The sequence below is a fragment of the Aotus nancymaae genome, unplaced genomic scaffold (assembly GCF_030222135.1).
Source record: "Aotus nancymaae isolate 86718 unplaced genomic scaffold, 86718_ANA_hifiasm-v0.15.2.pri h1tg000016l, whole genome shotgun sequence".
In the NCBI taxonomy this organism is placed as follows: Eukaryota; Metazoa; Chordata; class Mammalia; order Primates; family Aotidae; genus Aotus; species Aotus nancymaae.
The window spans coordinates 69,711,653-69,731,557 of record NW_026988428.1 but is presented as its reverse complement, the minus strand read 5'-3'; the positions used below and the strand labels follow the sequence as shown (position 1 = coordinate 69,731,557).

General features: G+C 43.1%; 1 protein-coding gene across 2 annotated transcripts in view; it reads left to right on the top strand.

Moving 5' to 3' along the window:
* The first annotated feature begins 139 nt into the window (after nucleotides 1-139).
* TULP3 (TUB like protein 3) overlaps nucleotides 140-19,905 on the top strand; it is a 46,410-nt gene continuing 26,644 nt past the window's right edge. For both annotated transcript variants that reach the window (XM_012452606.2, XM_012452605.2), the window contains exon 1: nucleotides 140-245. In XM_012452606.2, coding sequence (XP_012308029.1) covers nucleotides 205-245 — 41 coding nt within the window. In that variant the 5' untranslated portion in view covers nucleotides 140-204. The remainder of the gene's footprint in view (nucleotides 246-19,905) is intronic.

Sequence of the window (19,905 nt, the reverse complement as noted above, 5' to 3'; positions counted from 1 at the left end):
CCCGCCCCTTAGCAACCCTCCGGCATCGTTGGGCCCAGCAGTAGCCAATGAGACAGGAGCCGCGAGCAAATGGACCAATCGGCGGCGGCGACAGTGCGAAATGAGGTTGCCAGGAGGCGGGACAAGGCGGCGTGCCAGCCTCGCCACTCTGGCGACGGCGGCGAAGAGTGTGTACGTGGTGGTGGGCGCTTCTTCGAGGCAGGGATGGAGTCTTCGCGCTGCCTGCTCGGTCCCAGCGGCGACAGGTCAGATAGGGCCCTGGCAGGTCTCCTCCTGAGTGAGGCGGAGGGGCGAAGCCAGAAGGCTGAGGTCCTCTCCGGGAGTCCTGCGGGGAGAGGGCGGGACTCGGGACTTGGCGACCCAAGGAGGAACTGGTTTCAACTGACCCCTCGCCCCACTCGCGTGTGAGGACCCCTTTCTCAAGTGCAGCAGCGTCTCTACAGCCCGCGCCGTTGGCAGAGACTTTGGTTCAGGTCCCTGCTCAGGAACTTCTGTAGTTTTCGTGTCGGGCTCCCTCGGTCCCTCTGGGCCTCGGGTTTCTTTCGGGGGAGACGCGCTGGCCCCACTCCGCTTATACGCCCGATGGTGTCACAGCCGAGAGGAAAACCCAGCCCTTCCCGGGAGGCGGAGCGGGAGATTGCGGGTGACGTTTAGTAACTTGTTCTGACGCCGCTGCTTTGGATGGGTAACGCTGAATTCTGGAGCAGAATCCGAGGAGTGGAAACGCGAAACTCTTCTTTTTCCTCTCTGCTTTCCAGTAGTTGTCCCTGATTCGGGACAGTCTGATTTGCGAGTGGGCCACACCCCTTGTTTGTGCGCCTCTTTCTTTGCCAGAGGGAGAGCCTGGGAAAGAAAGAGGATCCAAAATCTCAGCGTGTCAGTTTCTTGTTCGTTGGGTTAATGAGAAGTTAATGGGGAACCTTTTGAAATCATTGGTTAGAAACGTTGGCGTCATCTGAGGATTTAAGTCCTACACGCCAACTGTATACCCTGCTTTTTATTCCATGACCAAGACAAAGATTTGGGGCCGGGCGCGGTGGAACACGCCTGTCATCCCCAGCATTTTGGGAGGCCGAAACGGGAGGATCGCTTGGGCTCAGGAGTTCGATACCAGCCTGGACAACATGGCGAGACCGCCCCCCCCCCCCGGCCCATTTCTTAAAAAAATAATAATTGGCCGGGCGCGGTGCTGTAATGCACTTTGGGAGGCCGAGACGGGCGGATTGCCTGAGCTCAGGAGTTCGAGACCCGCCTGGGCAACACAGTGAAACCCCGTCTCTACTAAAGTATAAAAAAATTCAGCCAGGCGTAGTGACAGGTGCCTGTCGTCCTAGCTACTCGGGAGACCGAGGCAGGAGAATTGCTTGAACCTGGGAGGCGGAGATTACAGTGAGCCGAGATTGCGCCACTGAACTCCAGCCTGGGAGTGAGAGTCCATCTCAAAAAAAATAAAATAAAAATAAAATTTAGCTGACGGTGGCGCGCGCCGGTAGTTCCAGCTACTCGAGAGGCTAAGGTGGGAGAATTCATTGAACCTGGAGTTCCAAACTCCTGTGATCGGCCACTGAGCTCTCTAGCCTGGGCAACACAGCGAGATCCTGTCTCCTTAAAAAAAAAATGATTTAATGTGTAAGGATTTAGTCTGATATTTAGTAGAAATTTAAACAATAAAATTGTTTAAAACCATTTTTTAAAATTGTCACGAAGTTGTTGGGGGTAAAGAACACCTATTTTCCTTTTTCGTCAAGTTCTATTGAGGTGGATAGCTGTACTCTGAAATTTGTTCACTGTACTTCCCCCCTCCCCCAAAGTCGGGGAAGAAAACTACAATTGCAGGTGTAAGTGCTAGGGGAGATAAGGTTAGTATTCAGCATCTCTGGTTGAATTCGGAAAATATTGTTCAGTTGTGGGTGCTCAGTTTTAATTCAATGAATTTAAATCAGTAAATTTCCTGGGTACCAGATGTTTGATGACTCATGATTGTTGATTTAAAAAAAAAAAGAGATGGGGATTGACTTTGAAATTGGAACCAGGAGGCAAAATGATTTTGATTTATTGGTCCTGAAGCTTAAAGGTGTAATTTGTAAGTTTTCCCTCCTTTTTCTTCCGAAAGAAACTAGCTCTTTAAATTTTATTTTATTTTCATTTAATTTTAATTTTTTTTTGAGACAGGCTCTCACTCTGCCACCCAGGCTGGGATGTGGTGGGCGCGATCTCAGCTCACTACAACCTCTGCTTCTCTGGGGTTAAGCGATCCTCCCACTTCAGCATCCCTGGTAGCTGGGACCACAGGTGCGTGACACCACCCAGCTAATTTCTCGTATTTTTTGTAGAGGTGGGATTTCTCCATGTTGCCCAGGCAGGTGTCGAACTGAGCTCAAGTGATCTGTCTGTCTCAGCCTCCAAAACTGCTGGGATTACAGGCCTAAGCCACTGCACTTGGCCCTAAATTGTAAAATTGACATCAAAGGGGAATGTGTGAGTCACTAAATGTTTCTCTTGCCCTCTAATGTTAGTGTAACTTCTATCACTGCTTAACTCATTTGTTACTAAGAGGGAATCTCTTGCTTTTTACTCTTTTTTGGCTTCAGGTTATGTGTTTAATGTTTTTGTGTGTGTGTGTGTGTGTGAGATGGAATCTCTCTCTCTTGCCCAGGCTGGAGTGCGGTGGCACGATCTTGGCTCACTACAACCTCCGCCTCCTGGGTTCTTGCAATTTTCCTGCCTCAGCCTCCAGAGTAGCTAGGACTACAGGCGTCTGCCACCACACCTGGCAAATTTTTTTTGTACTTTAGTAGAGATGGGGTTTCACTGTGTTGCCCAGGCTGGTTTCGAACTCCTGAGCTTAGGCAATGCGCCTGTCTCGGCCTCCCAAAGTGCTGGGATTACAGGCATGAGCCACCGCACCTGGCCGTTTTTTTTTTTTGAGACGGAGTTTCGCTCTTGTTACCCAGGCTGGAGTGCAATGGCGCGATCTCAGCTCACTGCAACCTCTGCCTCCTGGTTTCAGGCAATTCTCCTGCCTCAGCCTCCTGAGTAGCTGAGATTACAGGCATGTGCCACCATGCCCAGCTAATTTTTTGTATTTTTAGTAGAGACGGGGTTTCACCGTGTTGACCAGGATGGTCTCGATCTCTTGAGCTCGTGATCCACCTGCCTCGGACTCCCAAAGTGCTGGGTTTACAGGCGTGAGCCACCGCGCATGGCTTTTTTTTTTTTTTTTTTTTCTTGAGATGGAGATTTGCTCTTGTCAGCCAGGCTGGAATGATGTGATCTCGGCTCACTGCAACCTCTGCCTCCCGAGTTCAAGCAATTTTCCTGCCCCAGCCTTTGGAGTAGCTGGGATTACAGGCAGGTACCTCTATGCCCAGCTAATTTTTGTATTTTTAGTAGAGATGGGTTTTCACTGTGTTGGCCTGGCTGGTCTTGAACTCGTGACCTCAGGTGAGTGTCCTGATTCAGCCTCCTAAAGTGCTGAGATTACAGGCATGAGCCACTGCATCTGGCTGTTTAATGTTTTTGATGAAATACAATGATAGAATTTTCTGTATTATTACCTTTTGGTGTAAGGATAACAACCAACTTTTAGGTTTTCTGTAATTTCTTTTCTCTTGGAATTATGTAACTTTTACCGTAAGGCAGATTTATTTTAAATGAAATAGAAAAATTATTAACAACTACAAATTTTGTTTTTGAAAATGTTTTTTTGTAGGGACAAGGTCTCATTATGTTGCCTAGGCTGGTGTTGAACTCCTGGTCTCAAGTGATCCTCCTGCCTCATCCTCCCAAAGTGCTGGGATTATAGGTGTGAGCCACAAGGCTTGGCCTATTTTTCTTATATCTGAAATATTTAATGAAAATAGGAGATGAAATTTGAAACAACACTGAGGACCTTTGTTGAGGCTAGGCATTTTATAATATAGATTCCCTGAGATGATAGGGGTTGGCTGGTACTGGAACTTGAGCCCTATCTGGCCTTTTGTAAGTGATAGAGAATTGAAGGCATACTTCCCGCTGTGGTGTGACCTTGTGAGCTGAAGTCATCTAAGAAGTCCCAGTCTGTGGTTTATCCATATGCCATGATTTCTCTTTAGAAATACGAACAGTAGATTGGGTGTGGTGGCTCATGCTTGTAATCCCATCACTTTGGGAGGCTGAGATGGGAGAATCACCTGAGTTCAGGAGTTCAAGACCAGCCTGGCCAACATGGTGAAACCCTGTTTCTTTCTTTCTTTCTTTCTTTCTTTTTTTTTTTTAATTTCCCATACCTCCTTCTTAATGTGTAATATTTTATTTTTCTTTCTCTTTTCTTTTTTCTTCTTTTTGATGGAGTCTTGCACTGCCACCTGGGCTGGAATGCAATGGTGTGATCTCAGCTTACTGCAACCTCTGCTTCCCAGGTTCAAGTGATCCTCCTGCCTCAGCCTCTCGAATAGCTGGGATTACCTGCGCACACCACCACACCCAGCTAATTTTTTGTATTTTTAGTTGAGATGAGGTTTCACTATGTTGGCAAGACTGGTCTCAAACTCCTGACCTCGTGATCCGCCTGCCTCGGCCTCCCGAAGTGCTGGGATTACAGGTGTGAGCCACGGCACCCAGCCAAAACCCCGTTTCTAATAAAAATACAAAAATTAGCTGGGCATGGTGACAGGCTCCTGTAATCCCAGCTGCTTGGGAGGCTGAGGCAAGATAATTGCCTGAACCCGGGAGGCGGAGGTAACAGTGAGCTGAAACTGTGCCATTGCACCCTAGCCTGGGCAACAAAGAACAAAACTCCATCTCAAAAAAAAAAAAAGAACAGTAGTCATGGCTGGAAGTTATGTCCTGTCCAGTCTTGTTATCTTTTCTCATGTTTTTTTTTAAAAAAAGTTTTATCAGATCACCTAAGTGGTAGAAAACAGACTTAACCAGTGCTTAAAAATGCTTAGATTAACTAATACTTGACTACAGTCTATATAGTAAATATTAAGGCTACTATAAACGCCTAATAATATCTAAGAACATGCATGTATTTCTTGGTGTGAAGGCTACATACACACCTAGAAAGGAAAGAATAATCCCTGAATAAAGAGTGCTAATATGTAATAGATTTTTCTTTCAGGGTTCTTCTGTTCTATACAGGCAGATGTAGACTTTTTTTGGAATAGTCTTTTTTTTTTTAGGATGGGGTGTTGCTATGTTGCCTATGCTGTTCTCCACCTCCTGGGGCTTAAGTGATCTTCCCACCTTGACCTCCCAAAGTACTGAGATTACAGGCATGAGCTACCACACCCAACCTGAAATAGTTTTAATTGCTGACTTTGCTCATTCTTTCCTATGGAACTCTGCTGTTTTCTCTTTATTTGTGCCCAGTGAAAGAAAATCTCAGTTTCATCTTTTTTTTTTTTTTTTTGAGACAGTTTCGCTCTTGTTGCCCAGGCTGGAGTGCAATGGCACAATCTCAGCTCACTCCAATCTGGGCAACAAGAGTGAAACATTGTCTCAAAAAAAAAAAAAAATTAGCCGGGCATGGTGGCACACCTGTAATCCCAGCTGCTTGGGAGGCTGAGGCAGGAGAATTGCTTGAACCTGGGAGGCAGAGGTCGCAGTGAGCCAAGATCATGCCACTGCACTCCAGCCTGGGCAACAAGAACGAAACTCCGTCTCAAAAAAAAAAAAAAGAGTGAAAATAAATAACATTCCCGAAGAGAGAAAAATGTAACCCCTGAAAAGGGAGAATTGGGCAAAAGTTAGAATGAACTTAAGTACTGAGTAATGTCTGTTTGAATCTACAAGGAATAAATGCATTCTTTTAACTTCTGGGTTAAATCACACATCTTAAATAGTCTTTCTATTTAGTTCACTCAAAAGAATGCTTTTTGCTTTTGCTATGTGGTACATGCAAAATCAGGAGGGGTTTACTCCAAAATAGTTTTCCCTGCTGCATTCTTTGGGGCTATGTGAATGCTCAAATCAATGGCCAGCTTTTCCTTCTCATTGTCTCTCTCTCCCCAAGCATTTCTGTCTGCTCTGATTATGTCTCTACTAAATGGGCCTCTTAGGAAATGGATGTTCATTCCCTAGCTTCAATTAAGTTAGCTCCAGATTGTGGCAGTCTTTCAAGTAGAAGACAGCTGAGCCTAGAATACTAACATTTCTCCCTAGGTGAGGAAGCATATATGTCAGAGGAGTTCTTTTCTGACTGTTCTCATAAGACCTTTCTGTGTCTTTTCTCAGAAGCAATATTTTCTTCTAGCCACATTTGTTATTGGCACGTCAGTATATGTGAAAATATGGCCTTCCAATGTTGACATTTAGGATTTGGACAAGGTGAACCTATTTGTCAATTGAGTTAGGAAGCATACTTTGTTTCCTAACTCTGAGAAATGTGTCATTAGTGGAGTTTGTGGTCTGAACATCATAGAGTGTACACAAACCTTGATGGGATATCCTACTGCATACCTACACCCTGTGGTGCAATCTGTTACTCCTAAAAAAAAAAGGTTTTTTGGTTTTTTTTTTGAGATAGAGTTTCACTCTTGTTGCCCAGGCTGGAGTGCAATGTCGACATCTAGCCTTACTACAACCTCCGCCTCCCGGGTCCAAGCAGATCTCCTGCCTCAGCCTCCCAAGTAGCTGGGATTACAGGCATGTGCCACCATGCCCGGCTAATGCTGTATTTTTAGTAGAAACGGGGTTTCACCATGTTGGTCAGGCTGGACTTGAACTCCTGACCTCAAGTGATCCACCTGCCTCGGCCTCCCAAAGTGTTGGGATTACAGGCATGAGTCACTGCGCCAGGCTGAAAAGATGATATTATCATCTTATGGGACCACCATTGTATATGCAGTCCATGGTTGACCTAAATGTCATTATTCAGGGCATTCCTCCCCAGGGCTACTTTAAAATCCATTCACTGGCTTGGAAGTTCTACCAAAAATAGCAAGTCAGCTGGCATTTTTAATGAACATATTGAAATACCAGAGAATGAAATTCCTGTCTGTGCTGACCATTTTAATACATGTATTCAGTCATGCAGTTTAACACATTCAGGTAGATTGGGAGTGAGACTTGTGATTGAATTCTGGCTCTTTCACTGATCAGCTGTTTGACCTTTAGAATATGAGCTATAGTTGTAAGTTTAAAATTTTTTTTTCCTGTGATGTGTAGAAAATAAAGATGTAACAAGAAAGCAAGAAATATTTATTTATTATTTTTTATTTTTGTAGAGACTGAGTTTCTCCATGTTGGTCAGGCTGGGCCCGAACTCCTGATTTCAGGTGATCTGCCTGCCTCAGCCTCCCAAAGGGCTAGGATTACAGGCATCAACCACCAAGACTGGCGCGAAATATTTTTTAAATATGCTTCTGGAAAAATAAAATTATTGCTATTTAGCTTTGCAGGAAGAAACTTCAATAAATCTACAAGGTAGGTATTATTATCTCATTTTACAGAGAGATATGAAACTCATATGGAAGGAGTTCACCTCCTTTCTCCCCAAATTCATTTAGAGCATCTGTGAGTTTCATATCTCTCTGTAAAATGAGATTATAGTGCCTGCTTTGTAAAGGTTATTGTGAGAATTAGATAATAGATATTTCATATAATTCCTGGCATGCAGTATTAAGTATTCATTAAGTGGAACTGTACTTAAGTGCAACTAGCAGAGTGACAACATATTTTAACAGTGTTTCAGTAACAATGCAATTTTCGACTTTCTTTTTTTTTTTTTTTTTTAATCTTTTTTTTTTTTTTGAGACGGAGTTTCGCTCTTGTTACCCAGGCTGGAGTGCAATGGCGCAATCTCGGCTCACCGCAACCTCCGCCTCCTGGGTTCAGGCAATTCTCCTGCCTCAGCCTCCTGAGTAGCTGGGATTACAGGCACGCGCCACCACGCCCAGCTAATTTTTTTGTATTAGTAGAGATGGGGTTTCACCATGTTGACCAGGATGGTCTCGATCTCTTGACCTCGTGATCCACCCGCCTCGGCCTCCCAAAGTGCTGGGATTACAGGCTTGAGCCACCGTGCCCGGCCAATTTTCGACTTTCAAAGAATTTTTTTTTTTTTTTGAAACGGAGTCTTGCTCTGTTGCCAGGCTGGAGTGCAGTGGCACATTCTCAGCTCATGGCACCCTCCGCTTCCTGGGTTCAAGCAATTCTCCCTGCCTCAGCCTCCTGAGTAGCTGGGATTACAGGTGTCTGCCACCATACCTGGCTCATTTTTGTATTTTTAGTAGAGATGGGGTTTCGCCATGTTGGCCAGAGTGGTCTCAAACTCCTGATCTCAGGTGATGCACCCACCTCGGCCTCCTGAAGTGCTGGGGTTACAGGCGTGAGCCACCACATCCAGCCGAAAGATTTTTTTAATACAGGGGGAATTCTTAGAAATGTCTGGTTTTCCAACATTCGAAAGATTATGCAGAAGTTTTTGAAAAGTGTTAAAGTATTATGGTGAAATCGTTAGTCTTCTCACTGAAGTGAAGTGTAGTAAGGTAATACATTCATTTGTAGTGTTAAAAAGTATTGAAGGCTGGGCGCAGTGGGTCACACCTGTAATCCCAGCACTTTGGGAGGCTGAGGCGGGCAGATCACGAGGTCAAGAGATCGAGACCATCCTGGCCAACATGGTAAAACCCATCTCTACTAAAAATACAAAAATTAGCTGGGCTTGGTGGCATGTGCCTGTAGTCTCATCTACTTGGGAGGCTGAGGCAGGAGAATAGCTTGAACCCGGGAGGCGGAGATTGCAGTGAGCCGAGATTGTGCCACTGTACTCCAGCCTGGCGACAGAGCGAGACTCTGCCTCAAAAACAAAAATAATCTTCCCAAGCATGGTGATTTATGCCTACAGTACTAGCACTTAGGGAGGCTGAGGCAGGAGGAAGAAGATGGCTTGAGGCCAGTAGCTCAAGACCAGTCTGGGCAACATAGTGAGACCCTGTGTCTGTCTGTTGGTCCATCATGCTCGTTCGTGTTCTCTCTCTCTCTCTCTCTCTCAAGAGATAGGATCTTGCTATAATGCCCAGGCTAGTCTTGAACTTGGGCCTCAAAGGATTCTCCTACCTCAGCCTCCCAAAATGCTGGACAGGCATGAGCCACTCTGCCTGGCCCGAGACCCTGTCTCTTTAAAAAAAAAAAAAAAAATCTAGGCTGCCATGGTGGCTCATGCCTGTAATCCCAGCACTTTGGAAGACCAAGGCGGGTGGATCACCTGAGGTTAGGGGTTCAAGACCAACCTGGCCAACATGGTAAAACCCCATCTCTACTAAAAATACAAAATTAGCCGGGTGCAGTGGCACATGCCTGTGATCCCAGCTATTTGGGAGGCAGAGGCACTAGAATCACTTGAACCTGGAGGCGAAGGTTGTAGTGAGCCAAGATGGCACCATTGCACTCCAGTCTGGGCAACAAGAGTGGAAACTCCGTCTCAAAAAAAAAAAATGGGCCGGGCGCGGTGGCTCAAGCCTGTAATCCCAGCACTTTGGGAGGCCGAGGCGGGTGGATCACGAGGTCAAGAGATCGAGACCATCCTGGTCAACATGGTGAAACCCCGTCTCTACTAATACAAAAAATTAGCTGGGCACGGTGGCGCGTGCCTGTAATCCCAGCTACTCAGGAGGCTGAGGCAGGAGAATTGCCTGAACCCAGGAGGCGGAGATTGCGGTGAGCCGAGATCGCGCCATTGCGCTCCAGCCTGGATATCAAGAGCGAAACTCCGTCTCAAAAAAAAAAAAAAAAAAAAAAAAAAAAAAAAAAAAAAATGATAGCAGTTGCAGTTTGAGTGCTTACTATGAGCCAAGTTTCATTTAATCTTCACAATTACCTTGTGAGTTAAGTGTCAGTGTCCTCACTTTGTAAATTAGGAAACTTGAGGCTTTACTACGTTAAGTTGCACTGGGAACTGTGCTGTAACTACACAGCACACGTCTCTAAATGGGAACTCATACCGGGCGCGGTGGTTCATGCCTGTAATCCCAGCACTTTGGGAGGCCGAGGTCAGTGGATCACGAGGTCAAGAGATCAAGACCATTCTGGCCAACATGGCGAAACCCTGTCTTTACTAAAAATACAAAAATTAGCCGGGCATGGTGGCAGGTGCCTGTGGTCCCAGCTACTCGGGAGGCTGAGGCGGAAGAATCGCTTGAACCCAGGAGGCAGAGGTTGCAGTGAGCCGAGATTGCGCCACTGCACTCCAGCCTGGCGACACCATCTCAAAAAAGGAAAAAAAAGGGGGACTTAGGCCAAGCCAGGGGTCAGCCGACCTTTCTTTTTAATTTCTTTTTTTTCAGATAGGGGTGTCGCTTTGTTGCCCAAGCTGGTCTTGAATTCCTAAACTTAAGCCATCTTCCCACCTCAGCCTCCCTAGCAGCAGGGACTATAGGCGTGCACCATGCACCACCACCCCTGGCCAATAGTCCTTTTCTGTAAAGATCTGGACCAAATATTTTTGGTTTTGTGGGCCATACAGTCTCTGTCCCAGTTACTCATTACTCAGTTTGGCTGTTGTAGCACAAAAGCAGCCATAGATAATAGGTAAGTGAATGAATGTGTCTGTTTCAATAAGAATTTATAGACACTGGAATTTGAAGATTTTTTTTTCTTTTTTTATTCATTACTTCCTACACAGTGATAATTTTTTTTTTTTGAGACAGGGTTTCACTATGTTGCCCAAGTTGAGTGCAGTGGTGCAATCATAGCCCTCAACAACCTCGAACTCCTAGGTTTAGGCAATCCTCCTGCCTTAGCCTTATGAGTAGCTGGGACTACAGGTGTGTACCACCACACCTGGCCAATTCTTAAACTTTTTGTAGAGACAGGGTCTCACTATGTTGCTCAGGCTGGTCTCAAACTCCTGGCCTCAAGCATTCTGCCCACTTAGGCCTCCCAAAGTGCTAGGATGACAGGCATGAGTCACTGTACCTGGTTAGAATTTGAATTTAATATAATTAAATATAATTTAATTATAATTTTATAATTTTATAATTAAATTAAATATAATTTAATATAATTTTTACATGTCTCAAAATATTTTTCTTCAGGTATTTTTAACCTTTTAAAAATGCAAAATTCATAGGCCGGGCTTGATGGCTCACACCTGTAATCTCAGCACTTTGGGAGGTCGAGGTGGGGCAGAGCACCTGAGTCAGGAGTTTGAGACAAGCCTGACCAACATGACAAAACCCAGTCTCTACTAAAAATACAAAATTAGCTGGTGTGGTGGTGCATGCCTGTAATCCCAGCTACTCTGGAGGCTGAGGCAGGAGGATTGCTTTAACCTGGGAGGCAGAGGTTTTGGTGATCCGAGATCACGCCATTGCACTCCAACTTGGGCAACAAGAGCCAAACTCCGTCTCAAAACATAACAAAAAAAATGTGGAATTCATTCTTAGCTCACAGACAATATAAAAACTGACAGCAGGCCAGTTTTGGCCTACAGGCTATAGTTTGCCACCCTTGTGCTAAATCATAAAAGTATTTTTTCCTGGAAGGTCATAGTTACTCATACTATGAATATTATTTAAAAGAGCAGTGAGGGTTGTTTTTATATTCAAATGGAACCCATTCCATTATGGAATAAAACCCAGAATTTAATTTTCAAGATAAAAGTTGGAGATGGGCAGGGTGGCTCACACCTGTAATCCCAGCATGATTGGGAGGTTGAGGCGGGTGAATCACCTGAGGTCAGGAGTTTGAGACTAGCCTGGCCAACGTGGTGAAAATCCGTCTCTACTAAAAATACAAAAAAAAAAAATAATAAGCAGGGCGTGGTGGCACATGCTTGTGGTCCCAGCTACTGGGGAGGCTAAGGCAGGAGAATCGCTTGAACCTGGGAAGAGCAGGTTGTAGTGAGCCGAGATCGTGCTGTTGCACTCCCTCCTGGGTGACTGAGCAAGACTCCATCTTAAAAAAAAACAAACAAAAAAAAACTTGGGCTCTAAAGATATATTGTTCTATAGATGGTCTCTGGACTATACTTTCCTCCTTTCTCCCCGTTTTGTTTAGAGCATAAAGGCACTTTCTTAAGACTGTTAGAAGCACTTAGATTGGAAATGTTGCCTGTATAGCGGTAACCTGTGTAAACATCAATATGTCAGTAACAGATTATTATTAGTGCAAAATTTAAGTGCCCATAAACTGAAAGGGAATAATGATTGGTGACTGGGTCTATGAAATTACAAAAGTAAAGCCTAAGCGGAGTGGTAAGCTTTCCTCTTCTGCTACCCTTGTCAGCTGATGTCCTGATATCATTAATAAAGTACTCTTTTTTAAATTAAAAAACATCTGTTTTGAATAATAATTTTTTATTTCTTTCTTTTTTCATTTTTAATACTTTTTTTTTTTTAACACCCTACCTTTCAGGTAACTATTGTTGATAGTTTGTATATATCCTTCTGAAATTCTTCTATTCCTTTAGACATCACAGATAACTTTTTTTTTCCTACTTACAGTTATTTTATTTTTATTTATTTATTTTTTGAGAGTGTCTTACTCTCTTACCCAGTCTGGAGTTCGATGGTATGATGATAACTCAACCTCCTGGGCTCAAACAATCCTCCCAACTCAGCTTTCCAAGCAGCTGAGACTAAAGGCATGCACCACCAAGCCCAGATAATTTTTATTTTATTTTATTTTTCTAGAGACGGTTTCACCATGTTGCCCTGGCTGGTCGTGAGCTCCTGGGCTCAAGTGATCCTCCCACCTCCTAAAGTGCTTGGATTACAGGTGTGAATCACTGTGCCTGGCCATGTTGTGGTTTCAATATACACTTACCTAAAGACTAATCATATTGAATATCTTTTCATATGCTTATTCCCCATTTGTAGAAGTTATTTTGTGAATCTTTGGCCCTGCCCCCCTCCCCAGCCTCTTTTTTTTTGAGACAGGATCACTTTGTTCCCCAGGCTGGAGTGCAGTGGCACAATCACGACTTACTGGAGGCTTGACCTTCCTGGGTCAGACAATCCTCCTGCCTCATTTTCCCAAGTAGCTGGGACCACAGGAGCATTCTACCACACACCTGGCTAACTTTTTGTGTGTGTGTGGTAGAGACAATGCCTCCCTATGTTGCCTAGGTTTTTGCCCAATTTTTATTTTATTTTATTTTATTTTTTGAGACAGTCTCACTCTGTTGCCCAGGCTGGAAGCACAGTCGTGTAATCTCAACTCACTGCAACCTCTGTCTCCTGGGTTCAATTGATTCTCCTGCCTCAGCCTCCAGAGTAGCTGGGAAAACAGGCATGCACAACCACGCCCAGCTAATTTTTTGTATTTTCAGTAGAGATGGGATTTCACCATGTTGGCCAGGCTGGTCTCCAAATCCTGGCCTCCCAAAGTGCTGAGATTACAGGTGTGAGCTACCATGCCTAGCTCTAAGTTTTAGTTAGGTTGTTTGTCTTAATTAATCTGTAAGACTCCTTTAGATTATAAAATTTTTGTTGGATATATGTTTTGCAAATATTTTCCCTAGTTTGTGGCTTGCCTTCTAATTTTTGTAACAGTATCTTTGCAGAACAAAAGTTTTTCATTTTGATGAAGTACACCTTGCTGATTTTTAAGTATGTGAATTTAAGTAAAAGTCATAATTATACCCACAGTTTTTCTCCTAAAGGATATTAGTCAATCTTTAATTAAGCATGCATAACTAGATTTAAGAACAAAAAATTGTTTTTTATAGCTGTTTTCTTGAGGTAAACTTTTTATTTTCTTCATCTTTCCTGTGTAATATCTTTGCAATAATTTCTAGTCACACATACTACATTTATTTCTGATAGGTTGGGTTGAACTAAATTTTTGTAAATTATATTTATTTTAACTTCATGCAGCAGCTAATTACTAAATATTTACAATTATGAATTTCTCTAAAATAAATTGCAAAGTTGTGCTCTTTATCAAGGCACACTGGCACTTACTGCATTAATTTAATGAAAGACGGTAACTATATCTAATTTCTAAGTCCAAAGGAAGCCTTCACTCAAGTTACTATCAGGAAAAGCAACTGGTTGCTCAAGCCTTTATTTTTGCAAGTCTTATCCTGCTGCCTTCCTGGCAAGGATGGTGTTTACTTTCTCCAGTACAGAAGGAGCCTGTTTCCTCCTGCATCACTGGCCAAATTGCAGTTGAGTGCTGATTACAGCATCCTTATCTGGCACAGTGTAGGAAGCAGCAAGAAACACTGATTGCTTAGTGGTGATGGATTTTGTGTTACTGGCAGCTCAAAAATTTACTCTTAACAGGCTGAGAGAAGTTGACAGGAATGTTGAGTGTTGCATAATCATAGATTCTTGTGAGTCATTAATAACATTATTCAGTGCTTCAAAGTACTTGGCAGCATGGTCTGTTGAGTATAGCACTAGACTAACAATGGAACGAGTAATGTTTTAAAGTAGGCTTGAAGTTTCTGTTATTTACCTTGAGCAAATTTCTTCATTATTCATACTGTCTTCATTCCCTAGAAATACTGTGTGAGCACAATTTAGGTGCTAGATTAAAGGGCAGTGAGATTTTTTTGTTTTTTTGAGATAGAGTCTTGCTTTGTCGCCCAGGCTGGAGTGTAATGGTGTGATCTCAGCTCTCTACAGTCTTCGCCTCTTGGGTTCAAGCGATTCTCCTGCCGCAGCCTCTCGAGTAGCTGGGACTACAGGCGTGGGCCACCATGCCTGACTAATTTTTGTATTTTTAGCAGAGATAGGGTTTCACCATGTTGGTCAGGCTGGTCTTGAACTCCTGACCTCAAGTGATCTGCCCACACAGCCTCCCAAAGTGCTGAAATTACAGGTGTGAGGCACTGCACCCAGTGGCAGTGGTATTTTTAAGGGTAGTCAGTCCACAACTATGAAAAAAATTTACAGAAATGCATATATTCTTTTTTCTCTTTTTATTTTGAAAAAATTTAAATTTGCTAAAAAGTCGCAAGAAAGCATGGTTGATAAACCTATGCCCTTCACCTAGATTTATCACTAATGTTTTTTATAGCTGACTTTAAAAAATCTTTTTAGACTTACAGAAAAGTTGTGAAAATATTACAGAATCCCTCTATACCTTTCACCAAGTTTCCCCTAATGTTAACATCTTATATAGCCCCAGTCCCATTATCAAAATCAGGAAATTAATATAGAATCAGTATTGTTAACCAATTCATAGGACTTATTTGAATTTTGTCAGTTTTCCACTAATGTCTCTTTTCTAGTCTAGGATTTTTTGATGTCCATAAATAAAGGTGGGTGAGATGGGACACATTCTCAGAAAATTCTCTTTGTGTATACTGTGCATTGGTAAGCCCTTGTAGATATCTTCAGTTAATTTTTATCTATCTATCTTATCTATATCTATTTGAGATGGAGTCTCGCTCTGTCGCTCAGGCTGCCCTGCAGGGGTGCAGTCACAGCTCACTGTACCCTTAAACTCTTGGGCTCAAGCACTCCTTCTACCTCAAACTTTTGAATAGCTGGGACCACAGGCTCATGGCACCATGCCCAGCAGGTATCTTCAGTTTAGCCTTTACTGGTTGGTAACTGGAGAATAGTTCAAGAGAATGGTGTTCTGTGGGCATTCTCTGCCATGCTTGAGTGTTTCTGTGTTTCTTCAAGATGTATGTTTAGGGTTTCCCATTTATACCAAGCAAATAGGAAATTTTCTTTGAGAAAAATAAGAGGAGAAATAGTTATTCCGCTTTTTTTTTCCTATAGGAATTCTTTCTGTTTTGTGTTGATTTATTAACCAGGCTTGGTTATAGTTAAGCTTGCTATTCAATAACTAAGTTAAGATGAAGGAAAAGAGAACATTAACTCAGGCCGGGCTGGCAGCTCATACCTGTAATCCCAGCGCTTTGGGAGGCTGAGGTGGCCGGATCACCTGAGGCCAAGAATTCGAGACCAACCTGGCCACCATGGTGAAACCCCATCTCCACAGCTGGTGTCTGTAATCCCAGCTACTCGGGAGGCTGATGCAGGAGAATTGCTTGAACCCAGGAGGTGGATGTTGCAGTGAGCTAAGATCACGCCTCTGTACTCCAGCCTGGGTGACCAAGACTGTCTCAAAAAAAAAAAAAAGAATATTAACTCAGAAAAATGTAAGTTTAGTAAGATGATATTCCATGTTAGACTAGAAATTTTAGTTGAATATGTCTATAAAATTTTTTTTTTTTTTGAGATGGAGTCTCGCTTTGTCACCAGGCTAGAGTGCAGTGGCGTGATCTTGGCTCACTGAAGTCTCCACCTCCTGGGTTCAAGAGATTCTCCTGCCTCAGCCTCCCAAGTACCTGGGACTACAGGCACGCGCCACCACACCCAACTAATTTTTATATTTTTAGCAGAGACGGAGTTTCACCATGTTGGCCAGGATGATCTCAATCTCTTGACCTCATGATCCACCCACCTTAGCCTCTCAAAGTGCTGGGATTACAGGCATGAGCCACCACTCCCAGCCTTATAAAATATACTTATAGGTTATAATTTAACTAAAAATATAGCTTTTTAAGTTATTATTTATTTAAACTTAGAACTCAGGGAAAATGTGACTTTTGATGTATAGGAGACATGTAAAGTTGCAGTTACATAACATGTATTTATTGTCTCTTCTGTTCAGGTCAAAATGCTTTGATGATACCCTTTTTATTCAGCTCGTCTGCTCAGCATGCCCAGGCTTGATGAAAGGAATCAAGTGATGTCTAGCTGTACTGTCAAAGAGACACCTGTTTTTTTCACTAGTTGAGGCCTTAACAGAAACGTTTGAAAAATTTAGTTGTATGTCAGAATTTAGCATTTTTGAAGAGATTTTAGCATGGGTGAGTGGGGAATGATTTGTTTGCCCCTGAGCCAGAAGTCATCACACCTTTGGCTTAGTGTTGAGAACAGAGTACACATTCACAGCAGCAGCTGTTTGAAAATACTAGTTCATGATGGAGAAAAATTTTTTTTTTTTTTTTTTTTTTTAATACAAGGTCTGGCTCTGTTGCCTGGGCTGGAGTGCAAGTGGCATGATCTTGGCTCACTGCAACCTCTACTCCTGGGTTCACACAATTCTCCTGCCTCAGCCTCTTGAGTCGCTGGGATTACAGACACACACCACCACATCTGGCTAGTTTTTTGTATTTTTAGTAGAGATGGGGTTTCACCCTGTTGGCCAGGCTGGTCTTGAACTCCTGAGCTCAGGCAATCCACCTGCCTCGGCCTCCCAAAGTACCGGGATTACAGGTGTGAGCCACCACACCCGGCCAAAAATTTTTTTTTAATTAAAAAAAAATACTAGTCTGTAACAATGTACTTTTTCCCCAAGTTCTCCTTTTACTATATAATATTCATAAATGTTTGTTTTAGTCATTTTATACAGAACTTTAAAAAATTTATACTGATACACGGCCAGGTGTGGTGGCTCACACCTGTAATCCCAGCACTTTGGGAGGCTGAGGTGGGTGAATCACTTGAGGTCAGGAGTTCGAGACCAGCCTGGCCAACATGGCAAAACCCCATCTCTACTAAAAATACAAAAATTAGCCAGGCATGATGGTGCGAACCTGTAGTTCTAGCTACTCGGGAGTCTGAGACATGAGAATGGCTTGAACCTGGGAGGTGGAGGTTGCAGTGAGCCGAGTTCATGGCACTACATTCTACCTGGGCAGCAGGGCAAGACTCTTGTCTCAAAAAAAAAAATTTATATTTATACACACTGAATACCCGTAATAGTCTAGCACTCTATTTTTGTTTTATCTTTTTTTCTTTTGGTACTATATTAATGAAGGATTTTTAAATTGGGCATTAAAAAATACGTGACTGTAGATAAAAAACATTAAAGGAAACATAGGAATATCTAGGTGAAACATGGGGGCTACAAAGTCAAGGCCAGTGGCTGTTGTATCTAACATTTTTGTTTATTTGTTCCTCTATGGAGCTGGGAGAAAAGAGATGATTTATTGACTACCCAGTATTTTGTTTGTTTGTTTTTTGAGACAGAGTCTTGTTCTGTCACCAGGCACCAGGCTGGAGTGCAGTGGCGCAATCTCAGCTCACTGCAGTCTCCACCTCCTGGGTTCAAGCAATTCTCCTGCATCAGCCTCCCAAGTAGCTAGGACTACAGGCGCGCGCCACCATGCCCAACTACTTTTTGTATTTTTAGTAAAGATGGGGTTTCACCATGTTGGCCAGGATGGTCTCAATCTCTTGACCTTGTGATCTGCCCACCTTGGCCTCTCCAAGTGCTGGGATTACAGGTGTGAGCCACCACACGTGGCCATTTGTTTTTTAAACATAAAGGTCATGAGTGAATTAATAGAGGGGCATGTCAGAAAATCAGAAGGCACCTCCACGTCTGTGTCTGAGGGTTGTTAAATCTGCTTCACAAGTGATGAAGAGTCTTTGAGACAGCATGCAAATTCCAAGTTGCTATGCATTAGTAAGATGCATAAACCTTCTAAAATGTAGGAATATAGTGGCACACCATTAAGCCATAGATAAATGCTTTGGTATAAATAGCACCTTGTAGTTCCAGTTTTTCTGGCACTAAGTTCCCAGTAAACATTTATCATGCAAATAATTGAGAACCATTTCTGCTTTATTTATACTTCACACTTTCTAAGAATGATGAGTCACAAAATAAAGTCTTAAATTAGGAAATTCTCAAAAATAGAAAAGCCTTCAGAGAGAATTTTTTTTTGAGATGGAGTCTCTCCCTGTTGCCCAGGCTGGAGTGCAATGGCATAATCTCAGCTCACTGCAACCTCTGCCTCCCAGGTTCAAGTGATTCTCCCGCCTCAGCCTCCCGAATAACTGGGATTACAGGTGTGCACCAGGACATGCAGCTAATTTTTTGTATCTTCAGTAGAGACGGGGTTTCACCATCTTGGCCAGGCTGTTCTTGAAGTCCTGGCCTTGTGATGATCCTCCCACCTTGGCCTCCCAAATTGCTGGAATTATAGGAGTAAGCCACCACGCCCAGCCCAGAGAGAGTTTTTAAATGTTCAGAAGAGGTTGGTTTATCAGCTGAAGACTGGTTTTATTCCATTTTTGTTGTTTTTTTCTTTTTTCAAGCAGATCTGTCTCTCAGTGGCAATAAATGTCATCTTCATCCACACAGTCCTCTTCTTTAGTGACTGGCATAATAAGTGTTATTAATGACATACTTGAGTGAGTTAAATGAAATGCCCAGATCTTAAGGCTCTAGTAAGATGCTATACACAGTGTAGTTTTCTTAGTCTTAGAACTAACTACAAAAAAATAAATAAATATATTTGATTTTTCAGATGTAATTTAGATGCCAGGAGACCAGAATTGAGGTCTGTTTCTGCTGTTTAACCTTACACATGGCTCTTCATGTCTGTTTCTTCATCTTCAAAGTGTGAAAATTAATGATAACTAGTTCATAGGGCTGTTTTAAAGAATAAACAAAATACCACATAAAATGCTTACCACTGTGTTCAGAGCATAATGCTTAACACATTGTTTAAAACAAAAAGAAATCCCTGCATGTATGGGGTCTGTGTTTTCACTTTTTTCTTATCCTTGGGATATTTCAGCCTCCTCAGGTCCTCTGGAATAAGTGTGGTGTTAAGGGTGGCAAGTCTTCCTGCTTTCAGTGTGGGCAGCCTCTAGAAGCTGATGCCTTCTATAAGGCAGAATTGATTGGTTCCAAATAGCCCAAAAGAGTACATACAGGCTGAGCATGGTGGCTCATGCCTGTAATCCCAGCACTTTGGGAGGCTGAGGTGGGTGGATCACCTGAGGTCAGGAGTTGAAGACCAGCCTGGCCAACATGTTGAATCCCCGTCTCTACTACAAATACAAAAATACAGGCATGGTGCTGGGTGCCTATAATCCCAACTACTTGGGAGGCTGAAGCAGGAGATTCACTTGAACCTGGGAGGTGGAGGTTGCATTGAGCAGAGATCACACCACTGCAGTCTAGTCTGAGAAGCGAGACTCGGTCTCCAAA